Here is a 12,905-nt window from a genome sequence, read left to right as displayed (position 1 = left end):
GTAAAGGTGACATTAAGTTACTGGCATGAATATTTTTAAAGTACTCAAGAAGAAATTGGGGTTCTTTTTCTTTTGACAATAGGAAAAGAGATTTCAAGAATGTATCTCCTTGTACACATTAGGTATTCACATGCTCCTTAAATTTTGGCAAAAGTATCTTTTTTAAATTCTGAGGTTTATATTTTTTCCTCTCGCAGAGAAGTTTTAGTAAGCAAAGAATACCTCTGCCCTCAAAGTTTTCCCAAACCTTTAGTGTATTTTTACAAAAAAGTACTAGGCTTTGAGTATTTTTTCTTTTTCTTTTTTCTTTTTTTTTTTGAGACAGAGTCTCGCTCTGTCACCTAGACTGGAGTGTAGTGGTGCCATCTTGGCTCACTGCAACCTCTGCCTCCCGGGTTCAAATGATTCTCCTCCCTCAGCCTGGGGAGTAACTAGAATTACAGGCACGCCAGGCTAATTTTTGTATTTTTAGTAGAGACGAGGTTTCACCATGTTAGCCAGGCTGGTTTCAAACTCCTAACCTCAAGGGATTCGTCCACCTTGGCCTCCCAAAGTGCTGGGATTACAGGCGTGTTAATATATTAAGAAAAGAAATCTTAATATACAGGAGTGTTATTGGATTATGACTATATATGAAACACTGTGAGTGAAAACAACAGTTTTCATATCAATCTAAGATTAGGAATGACTATAAATTTTAAGAAATACTATTTTTTAATTAAGTAACTATATAAATCAAATACATGTCCAGGATAGATCCCAAGTCTGGTTCATCTTTTTCTGCCTCCTCTGTCATCCTTTAAGTCACTAAAATATAACATAATAATGAAACAAACCTGCATGTAATGGTTATAGCTAATTTAACTGACATTACCTTGGGGTAGGAGTATATTTTATACTTCTTAAGAATAAAATCCTTACTTTTTATATTTATACACCAAACTGCTTTGCTGAATCTTCTGATACATTCAGATCCCACTCCCAATATATTCATAGCCCTTAAGATTTATCATTCCCAAGTTAAATTACACCTTAAAGAAAAAATTAACCTTCAACTATTTTTTCACATCTTTATAGTTCCAAGCCACATAAAAAGCTATCTAAAAAAAAAAAAACATGAGTCGCTTACATTGGTCTGCATATTTTTCTTTAACTTTTTGCCTCCTCTTTCCATGCAAACAGTAAACACTGCAGAAAACGGAAGCATTTCTGAGAGCCTATGCTTGCCCTCACCAAAAAAAAGAGTGAGGTAATCAGGATTCCGCCTTTTATCCTCTCCGAGTTGACTTTCATTCACTTCCATCTCCTTCCAATTCCTGTAGTGCACCTCTAATTCTGGGAAGAATGCAAACATGCACTTGCTGAATGAGTACTATATACCTGCACCATTGCTAGGCTTTATGAGGGCTGTAAATGAAAGCATGGTATCTACTCTCACAAAGTCTACAAAGCACCAGAAATGTCTATTATTCTTTCTCTTTACTAACGTAGCCTATGTTTTGTTTTGAACCCTGAACGAAACAATAACAGGTAAACAAACTGCCTTAAGTCACAAAATAGCTCAAGTTACATTATTTAAAGGTCTCAAAAAGGAGAAATACTGATGAAAGGAGAAACATTAGAAGACTAATGAGCTATGTCTTTACTGCTACACAACTCAGTGTGGTTTAGTAAATAAAGAAGAGAATATCAGAGATGAACAAGGACTGTTTAGGTTAAAGGCAAACACAACCAAATCACGGGGTGAAGAAACAGAAAATATGAACTATAAATAGTAGAACAACACATGTTTTTATTAAGGGTAAATGACAAATACCCTTAGGTGCACTTATCACGCACATATGCAGAAATGTGAGTATTTTATACACCTTACCTCTTTGTTTTGCCATAGGGAAGAAAGGCTAGACTAAGTACATATAAACACATCAATTTTATACCTAAGAACCTAACTCCTGATCTGCCTCAAAATTTAAAAAAAGTTCTAAGAGGGAACAAACAAAAACACTAGATGCTAAAGCTTATTACTATAGTACCATACTCAAGGACTACCTGCTTTTACTTTATGCCCTATTCTCATTATTTGGTTTTCTGGCTTCTCATTTTAGAAGAGAAGCATTACGAAAAGATATTCCAAAAGCCATGATATGAGAACCAAAAGAAAGCCAAAAAGAGACAGAGAGAGAAAAGCTGCAAAAACAGGTGTATATACTACAGTAGTCTTTAGGACATTATCAAATTACAGAACAGCACATTCACTGATGTTTCATTTCTTCCTGTTAAGAAATAGGACCACTAGTGGGATGTGGTGGCGTGCGCCTGTAGTCCCAAATGCTTGGGAGGCTGAGGTGGGAAAATTGCTTGAGTCCAGAAGTTCAAATCTAACCTGGGCCACATAGTGCGATCCAGTATCTTTAAAAAAAAAATCAGGGGATGGGGAGTGGTTGGGGGGAAGAAATAGGAAGAGCATACTATATTTTCTTCAAATTAAAGTGTTGGGCCTGGTGCAGTGGCTCATGCCTGTAATCCCAGCACTTTGGGAAGCAAAGGCGGGTGGATCACTTGAGGTCAGGAGTTTGAGACCAGCCTGGCCAACATGGTGAAACTTGTCTCCACTTTAAAAAAAAAAAAAAAATTAGCTGGGCACGATGGCACACACCTGTAATCCCAGCTACAGGGAGGCTGAGGAAAGAGAATTGCTTGAACTCAGGAGGTGGAGGTTGTAGTAAGCCGAGATTGCATCACTGCACTCCAGCCTGGGCAACATAGCAAGACTCCGTCTCAAACAAAAACAAAAAGAAACAAACGAACAAACAAATTAAAGTGCTAGATTACCTGGCAACCATACATAAAAGAGATGTTGAGGTACAAAATCACCTACAGTTTAACAAAAGAACAAAAATCCTAGACTTGAGGCAGTTCAAATTACCAAGGAAGCAAACAGGGATGATAGACAGTTCCGAGGCTAAAAACCTGCTTTTCCTTCCTTTTTAAGCTATTAAAAATAACAGAAAAGAGTAAACGTTGCTCAACAACAAAAAAACAAAGAAAAGTTTTCTCATGGATCTCTGTTTTCTTCTAAATGACAATTACTACTTAAAATAACAGTCCAACAATACTTCTTTATCGTTTTGAAGAGTTAAATAAAAACCATACAAAGACCAAAGCTTCTTTAGATTTTACTTTAGACACAGCTGATTACCCAGTTCAAATTCAAACTTGCCTTGACAACAACTGTGGAAAGCCAAAACAAAGAATATCTATGCTATCTGCTGTAGTCTGAATGTTTGTGTCCCTGTCAAATTCAAATGCTGAAATCTTCACCCCCAATGTGATGGTATTAGAAGGTACTAATCACCTTTGGGAGGTGATTAGGCCATGGGGGTACAGTCCTCATAAATGGGATTAGGGCCCCCATAATAAAGGAATGGGAGGGAGTCCTCCCTGTTGCACCATGTGAGGACATAGCAAGGAGCCATTTATGAGTGAGAAGGTGGGCCCTCACCAGACACTGGTACCTTCATTATGAACTTCCCAGACTCTAAAACTGAAAGAAAGAATTCTCTCTTGTTTATAAGCTACTCAGTTTATGGTATTTTGTTACAGCAGCCCAAAAAGACAAAGACATCATCTAAGAATATAAAATCCTTGAGAATAGAAGCAATTTTCTATTATTATTTAATAGTAGTAACAACATTATTCTTAAAGCAATGACTTCCAAGCCTTTATATATGAAGCCCTGACTCTGTTCATCCAAACTGTAAACACGCATCATCAAATTCCTACCAATTGTTTCCACTTGAGTATTCTGTCATCATTTCTCAAACTAAACACTGGATCAAATAGAAAAAATTCCCAATCCTTTTACCCTTACTGCCTTCAGACCATACCAGCTTCCTATTTCAATTTTCCGACCCCTGTGCAGCCTGCAGCCTTAAAATCACCATATTCCTTCCTTCCTGCTGCTATTGCAAAGACCCCAGTTCAGGCTCTTAATCATTTCATTTGGCTATAAAAGATTCCTCATTAGTATGTGTGCTTCTACTTTCTTTCTTCCTTTAAGAAAGAAAAGAGTCTTTCTAAATGACTTTTTCCTGCTACTCTCAACTTTAAATAAAATTAGAAGTAAGATCCATCTGACTGACATTTAAAATTTATAGAGATGACCTGGCTGTCTATGAAGGTGGCTCCTTCTTCACTCCCTGCTCAGCGTAAGTCCCTTCCAAGGCCACAATTCAAAGTCTGTATGTGGTCAAGGCTTGGTATTATCTGGCTTCCAATTACCATTTGATTCTCTCTTCCTCATGAACCTTAGGTTTCACTATGTTAGTCTACTTTTCTATCAAACATGTATATTCTTTTATCATACCTCTTTTAGTATTACTGTGTAGTGATGATAGGGTGGAATGTCAAAAATATTTTTATATTTAAAAAATACAATGTCTATTATCTAAATATTGATATATTCACATCCATTATATATATGACTAAATATATATCACTAAAATATATAGTGTATATATACTAAAATATACAGTATATATTAGTGTATATATACTAAAATATACAGTATATATTAGTGTATATATACTATATATATAGTGCACATATTATATAGTATATATACACATAAATATATTTTTATATATATACACACACATGCACACACACTAAAATAGGTATATATATGACTAAATATATATCACTAAAATATATAGTGTATATATACTATATATATAGTGCACATATTATATAGTATATATACACATAAATATATTTTTATATATATATACACACACATGCACACACACTAAAATAGGTATATATATATGACTAAAATGAATGCAATCTTTTGTGCTCAGCTAATGAATACCAGAAGGCTGCACTGGGCTCTGTCTGAATGATGCCAGGCAATTTTTATGACAATTCTGCTGAAGTTTTCTTTATTGCCACTATAATGTTTTGTGGTGAGTAATTTTCACCCATAGCAGCTTAAAAAATCAGTGAAAGTGCTGGTCTAGGTGGATCCCAAAGAAATATATTATTTTATAGGTTTTATAGTAGTCATGAGAGTTTCTAAGGAAACATTAAAGAAAACAGTAAGATACTGACAGTTATAGTTTACTAAAATGCCCTTTGATGTTATGGAGGAGAATATAAACATGACTGTTTCCTGAGAGAACTGATAAACAATTTTAAGAGGGTACCTCGAAGAGAGTACAGTTGAAGACCTATCATGACTTTACAGGATGTGAAACGCACAGAAAAAACTACCAATGTGCAATGATGAGACTCATCTTTACAGGACTGCACTACACCTATTCTGTACCATGTTCACTCATTTCCCATTTCCAGAACTGCAATCCTGCATACAAAGCTGAGTATGCAAGTAATAAAGACATGTCAAACATGAGAAACGGTCCTTTTACTTAAACCAAAACACAGGAGCCTATTAGTATATGAATCTACTTCCTGCTGAAACCTACAGCTGGTTCAGTTCAGCCCTCGTTGCTGTAGTCCTTGGATGTGTTCATATATTAAAAAATGTGGAAAATGGATCTCTTGGGTTCCTCCTTCTAGGTTATGCTAACTGCAGCCCTAAGCTGGACCTTTTAGTTATTTTTCACTTATCATTTACTGAGAAGAAGGTCATAGTTCTTTTCCTGAAATCTGTACCTACCATTAATAGAAAAGCTTCAAAATACTCAGAGCATAATCTATCAATATTTCACTTTTTAAAGCACTTGTTACCAATGCCAATCCAGAGATCAATGGCTGTCCATCAAATACTTTTTGCCATGTGTTATACGTGAAAGACTGGGACAGTAGCATTGATAACTTTTATCAAAGAAAGGTAAATATATTTTGTATACTTCTAAAAACTCAAACACTGATTACAAATGGAATTCCTTCTTGCAATTGTCATACAAGAGAGTTAAGAGAAACAGAAAAACTGACTCTCTCTCTTTAGGGTGACTTTAAAGTCCGCAGAAAGACCTTAAAAGGTAAAGAATTTACCTTATTTTCTTCTAGAAATTTCAGTTTGACAGAAACATCATTGCGCATTTTATCATATTTTTCCTTATGTGCTTGGAAGAGATGCTGTGACTGCTCAATCTTTGGCAGAGTGTTTGCGTCACGTGGTCCAAGATTCAGTTCTTCCAAATCAGTGCGATATGCATCATATTCAATCCTGGAAAGAAGAGAATAAGTGAAACGTACTACAAAAAGAGTAAAATATGTTCAAAAGATGGGATGGAAATATACAATATTCAGTCTCATACTATACAATAATATATAAAATTCTCACACATATTCTACTTGATGCTTTTGAAGTCATTATTTCTTTAAAAACAAAGAGCTATTCAAATAAGAACAGGGGAAAAGCTGCTGGTTAATCTCATTAACTATTTCTCCCAAAGCACAGTATTAACTGACAAGTAAAATTTCCAAAATCTAAAAACCAGTTAAAAAAAATAAATGCAAAACAAGATCAAGGGTAGAATAAATACCCCATGTGAATTGCTTAATACTGATGAGGCAAAGCAAGTAAGGACAGCAGACTAGAATGGCATACTAAAACTAACAGAAGTGTAAATGGTTCTGAAAAATGTCTGGGTTAGCAATGTACAACAAAAATGTAATGTGAGCAACACATGTAATTTAAAATTTTCTAGTAGTTACAATGAAATAATAATTAATTTCACCTGTTATCAATATATTTCATTTTACCCAATATATTTAAAATATTAATCATTGTGGCATATAATCAATATAACAGAATTATTAATGAGGTACTTTACATTTGGAGAGTGGGCAGTGAGTCTTTGAAATCCACTGTGTATTTACACTTCTATCCCATCTCAATTCAGACTAGCCACATTTCAAGTGCTCACTAGACATATGGAGCTACTATACTTGACAACATAACTGTAGATGAATTTCTGTAACATCACTATTCAGAATGTAACAACAGTATTTGTTGTAGAGCATTTACCATCCTGTGTTCTGTGAGATGCCTCACTCTGATATTCTCCCCCCATCAACTCAAATAGTTACCCCACCATTGCCATCACTCCATGATCCTATAACCCCTCAGGATAGCTCTATCGCAGTGCCTGTCTAAGTATAGTACTACCTTGCTTATTAAAGAGTGATTTATCCAGCAGCCTCAACTATTCGGTACTCAGCAAAGCAGCAGCAGAGTGGCCTCTAATTTAGTCAAGATCAGAATCACAAAGCTTATACCCTAAAATTAAAGCTCTTTATTTGGAGATAATAGGAGTATAATTCACATCTCCTATTCTGGGAATTAACAATACTTTAAATAACATAATCTATATTGTATATATGACTTGAGAAAGAATATATCAGTCCTTCACCCTGATCCTAATTTATTCTTAACGTTTATCCTCAAGAAGCTTGTATTCTAGAGGAAGAGAACCTTGTAAACAACTACAACAAAATGAGAGAATAAGAACTACCATAAAGGAGGGTAAGGTATAATGGAAATCAAGAGGAATAATTATTTAATTAGATATCTGAAAAGGTATCTCAGACAGAATTAAAATATTATAATTAAAATTTGAAGGATGGTAAAAGCTGGCTAGGTGAATTGGGATGGGGGTAGAATATTCTGATTCTGAAGAGAATAGCATGGACAAAGGCATAGATTTGTAAGATACAATAGACACACTTGGGAATTCAGTATGTCAGAATCTGAAGCTGGAACATGACAATGGAAAAAATTAACATCAGACAGGCAGGCAGGGATTGAAGGTAAGCAGCCCTACAGGCCATGTTAAAGGGTTTAAATTTAATTCAGTAGGATAGGTGATGAGAAGCCACTGAAGAATGTTGATCTGACATAAAAATGACATGACTGTATCAGGATAGAAAGATGACTCTGGTGGTAGTGTAAGAGATGGAGGATAGAATAAACGATTAAAAAATCAGGAGCAAGGAAACCTATTAGAAGACGATGGACATATAAGAAATGAGTCACTGAACGAGGACAAAGGCATTGGAGCTAAGGAGACAAATACAAAAGATTTAGGAGGCAAGACTGACTTGGCAACAGTAACAAGTTAGTTAAATCCATGGGTTCAGGAGCCAAGGCTGAATGACCTCTCTGCTTTTTGGCTCTATCTTGAGCTAGTTATTTCATCTCTTTGTGCTCCAGTTTTTCAATCTATAAACGTGAATAAAAATCTCCACAAAAACTTCATATAGATAAAGCACACAAGACACCTGGTAATAGCTGATACCTTTAAAATGCTTATTATTATGGCCAAATTAGAAGAGGAGTATCTAGAAGCAAACACACTAAAAACAATAAGAAATAAAACAGAAAAATGTAGAACTAAATAAATAGTAATACATGGTGATTTAATCTAAGGACAAATATCCTTCAACAGCCTTGGAGCACATTTCTAAACAACAGTGATTAACTTAAACATAATCAAAGTTATAATACTGACCTTATAGTTCTTATTTTTACATTCAGAGTTTGTAGCTGGTACCAAAGTAAAATTTTCCATAACAGCTTCTCTAACAGTGCTCATTGTCACCAAGAAGAGAAGCTCACTAAGTTTTCAAAAAGCAACTTCTCTTCAAGGTTGCCCGTCTGAACTGAGTCCATATCAACAAAGTTAATGATGGTTACTTTATGGCTTATGTAAAACTTCTAGAGAACAGGTGTCCACATCTGAAAACAATTTGACCACATCTTGACCACAATTGACTCCCTTGTTGGTGCTGTTGTGGAGAAGTGTTGAATGGGCTGTTACAAGATTTTCTATACATGAAGCACCAGAGGGCTAGGAAATACTTGTATACAATGCATAATAGGAAGCATTAAGAGGCCACTCGGGCATTTGCCTAAATTACCACTTTTTGTACTGATCAAATAGATGACCCTTGCCCTAAAAGTCAGTAAATTCTGGCTTTGACAGAGAAGAAAATTCAGCTACTGAAAAACTTTTAACCTTGGATTATTTTTGACTATTATCCATCAGTAGGCAATGTTTTAGTGTTAACAACTAGCCAATTCCACAGCTACTTCATAAACAACAGCAAAGTCAAACCCCAAGCTAAGCTTAATGAATAAGATCATACATTGTAATTTGAATAAAAAAGGATATATTATGGGATGACATAAAACAAAAACAACATTGCTGTTTTCGTTTTTTAAAGTATACACAGAAGCTGTGTAAGGGTTTCCTTTAAGAAACCAGCTACCAAGTACATGTAACTTGATTTATAATTTTGTTCAAAAGTTCCAAATGCACCTATATACTGTATTTTATAATCTGAGATCTTATACTGCATTATACTTAGGGCACTAATACTCACGTATAAGGCCTACTGATAAAATGTGAACCACAGGGAACCAACGGGTTCTCATTTTGGCTTTGAAACTGACTACAAGTGAGCAAACCATTTAATCTCTAGAGCGTTTTCTCCTCTACAAATTAATTATAAACTGTTTAGAAATAAAAGTTGAAGGGAAAGAGATTATTATTAATGAAAATATATTTCAGGATAGGTAGACAATTGCAAAGTAGAGAAACAATCTAGATTCACAAAGTTCTTAACTAGGAGGTGATGGGGGTATTTTTGGAAGAAAACAATATTCATCTTTAAAACCCATAAATGTTAAAACAATCAGAAAGACTAGAAGATAAGAAATTTAATATGATTAGAGATAAAAGAAAGAGTATCATTATGAACAAATTAGGACATTATGAACAAGGAACAGACAAATTTAGAAAAGAATCAAATAAAAAATAAATGAATTTTTAAATTCATATACATAACGAACCCTTTGAAAAATGCAATTTCCATGGAAGGATTTAAATCGAGACTGAAAAACCAATCACTGAGAATGTTATTGAAGACATTTCCACAGAAGGCTATCTTACTAACAGCTATCCTCACCCTTACACCTCCACACAACCACAGCTGTTTGACCTTCATTTTCAAGTCAATAAGAATCTCATACGTTAATGGAAAATGACAAAATAAACCTGGTATGGGATAGAAGCATCTCTTCCCGTGAAAACATCAAAAATTAACTTTTCCAAATGATTTGTGCTTTTACTTAATTGAAGTGTAAGGAAATATATATTTAATAAGTACTCAATTGCAAAAAGACTAGATGAGTTTGGAGTTTTTACAGGTATTTCTCATACCATTAAACTAGGATAAGAGGCCAAAGAGCAAAGTTACCCTTCTAAAAGGTAAAGTTTACCTTCAACTATGCATAAAAAGAAAATGGAAAATAAGAATTTTAAGCGTTCAAAAGAAAAAAATCTCAAAAGGGACTAAAATGATACTTAAATAAAAGTGGCAGGACATATGGAGAAAAAATTGGGCCTGGAACCAAAAGGTGAAAAGGTTATTATAGGTCTGCTACATTTTAGACTCTTCAAAATATTTATTAACGCCTTTATTAATATGTATTTTGTTTACCATTTAACAGGATAGCTATGAGACAGGGAAACTGTATGTATATATATATGAATATGGATATATAAAAACCCATTAAAATAGGATGTATAAAAACACTATTATAAACAGCTATCAAAATACAAGTCAAATATTTAATTTATATAAAAGGTAAAATTTGAAAGGGTTTGAAGGCTTGCTATAATCTGGATAAATAGAAGATGACTGATATCCTAACAAACAAAAATCATGCAGGTGAAACAAGCTTATTATTCAATAGAAACTGAAAGTACGGGTCTGGCTATTGTGGAAGCAGTGGTAATAAGGATGAAAGGTAAATTTAGGCCAGAGTATAGAGGACCATGTAATACCTGCCTGGTAGAACACAATGCCCTGTCCTCTTCTAAAGAAGATGGAGCTGGGAGATCCTCCATTTCCCTACTCACTAGAAGGCGCGGTTTGGGCACATGACCAAAGATCAATTAGATCATCTCAAGGCAACGAAGCAAGTATTCGTGGGTATTTAGGAAATTATTTATGGTAGCTGTGGCAGCATTAAGTACTAGAGGCACCCAGCATAGGGGTTCTAATTAGATTCTTCTGAGGCTTAACTTGGCTTTGGTTCTTGGTTGTTCCCAGAATCTTGTTCTCTCCCTTTCTGCCAGTTCTGTGGAGGTATCCTATAACTTTCCAGTATATTTTTTTCCTGTCGATATTGGCCAGAGTTGGTTTCTGTTGTTTGTAACCAAGAAATTAACTGAATTATATGCCATCTGTAAAACAAACAACGTAGTAAAAATGTATACCTTACCTGGCACTTTCATACTGTTTCACAGTCATTAATGTATCTTCAATTGTTTTATTCACCAAAGTGTTCACACTAGCAATGAAAAAATTAATGGCTCCAAGAAGAGTCTCTCCATTTTTAGCCAGCAGCTTCTGGGTATCGGCATTATAGCCAAATTCTTCCTAAAACAAAGAAGTCACCTTAATTTATCCGGTAATAAATCAGTAAAAGTGACTTAAAAATCTCAAGCACTTCACCAATGGGAAAATATGTGATTTAGAGATCTAGCTGCAGCAGTTTTACTTTTTCTTTCAGTCTTTAAGAATCGAAATCACAGCTAGCTATATAATTACTGAAAAAGTCTAATAAACCAAAATTGCCATCAGCTCAGATACATAGCTAAAAGCTAAATAATTTTTATAAGTTACTTTGTAGTAGAAAGAATATTTTCATTTCTACATTTTGTTTCTATTATACTATAAGCACAGCTGTTGGAAAGAAAAATACGGCAGATTATTAATCAGAGAAACTATAACTTTCACAGCCAAATTAGGTAATAATTGGTTAAAACTTTCAGACATAAAACAAAGTTCATTTTTTTGTGTTTTGACTGAATCTCCTCAAAGTATAAATATTAAGAATACATATTTCTTTGTAAACTTGGTGACTAGTTGACTCCCAAGCTCAGCTCTCTCTAGGCACACAACTGAGGAAGGATCACTCAACACCAGATTTAGTTCATTCTTTTTGAATAAACTGCATCTCGGTGCAGTAAACATTACATATGACTCCTTCAGATATGGTAAGGACTAACTCTAGCTCTGTATATTCAGCAGTGAAAGCTTTCCAGTGTTAAGTTTTACTAATTAACAGATTAATCAGGAATGCACCTAACCAAATAAAAATTCGATCACATAATATTTTAAGATGTATCATTTAATTTGATAATTCTCCAGTTTGTTATAAAGTACTTTTCAATTTCAGTTGAAACAAATAATATAATATTAAATTAACTAGAATAGTAGAAGATACAAATTTAATGCTATTGCAATAGCTGTAATTACATTTCGTACGTGACAAAGTATTCAATAATTCAGAAGATAGCAGGAAAATAAAATTATCTTTATTATGCTAAAACCATTTTCCATTTAAGAGATGTCCATGTAACTCCACTCTGTACTCGGTCTTCGAAATATTATAGACCTTGATTTGCAAATATTGGCAGATAAAGGACCACATAAAAAGATTACCAATCAATGTATGTGAAAACTAAAATGAAAGGCAGGAGAGCTTAAGATTTTTGGCACCAAATTTCCACAAGCTAAGTCACACACTTCACTAAAGTCTACATAAATGTTACTGGAAACAGAATAATAAAGAGAAAAACATTTTTACAACTTTTAGAAAAAGTTAACAGAACATATTACAACAGTAACCCTTGATATTCAGTAAGAAGTAAAAGGCAAAATAAAATATTAACAAACAGGAAGAAAAATATGAAAGATTTATATACATGCGATAATTCATAAAAAGTAAAGTTAACAGAAGTCAGTTGGGCCTTCTTAAAGTGATATGAAATATCTTAAAAGAAAATCTCAGAATTCCATTTTCATTAAGAGTTCAGTAAATCACAAATATAACAAATTACCTCTTTGAATACTTCTATTATCAT

At 34.1% G+C, this 12,905-nt stretch overlaps 1 protein-coding gene across 7 annotated transcripts in view; it reads right to left on the bottom strand.

Moving 5' to 3' along the window:
• ARFIP1 (ADP ribosylation factor interacting protein 1) overlaps nt 1-12,905 on the bottom strand; it is a 119,213-nt gene that overhangs the window by 17,746 nt on the left and 88,562 nt on the right. For all 7 annotated transcript variants that reach the window (XR_004438181.1, XM_033215508.1, XM_033215504.1 and 4 more), the window contains 2 exons: nt 11,258-11,415; nt 6,016-6,190 (listed from right to left, as the gene is read on the bottom strand). Coding sequence is in view for 6 of the 7 variants with exons in the window: in XM_033215508.1 (XP_033071399.1) it covers nt 6,016-6,190; nt 11,258-11,415 (333 nt within the window). In the remaining variant the exon portion in view is untranslated. The remainder of the gene's footprint in view (nt 1-6,015; nt 6,191-11,257; nt 11,416-12,905) is intronic.

Source organism: Trachypithecus francoisi, unplaced genomic scaffold, assembly GCF_009764315.1.
Source record: "Trachypithecus francoisi isolate TF-2019V2 unplaced genomic scaffold, Tfra_2.0 Lachesis_group1, whole genome shotgun sequence".
Taxonomy (NCBI): domain Eukaryota; kingdom Metazoa; phylum Chordata; class Mammalia; order Primates; family Cercopithecidae; genus Trachypithecus; species Trachypithecus francoisi.
Note: the sequence above shows the minus strand (reverse complement) of the source record. Positions and strands in the feature narration are given on the sequence as shown.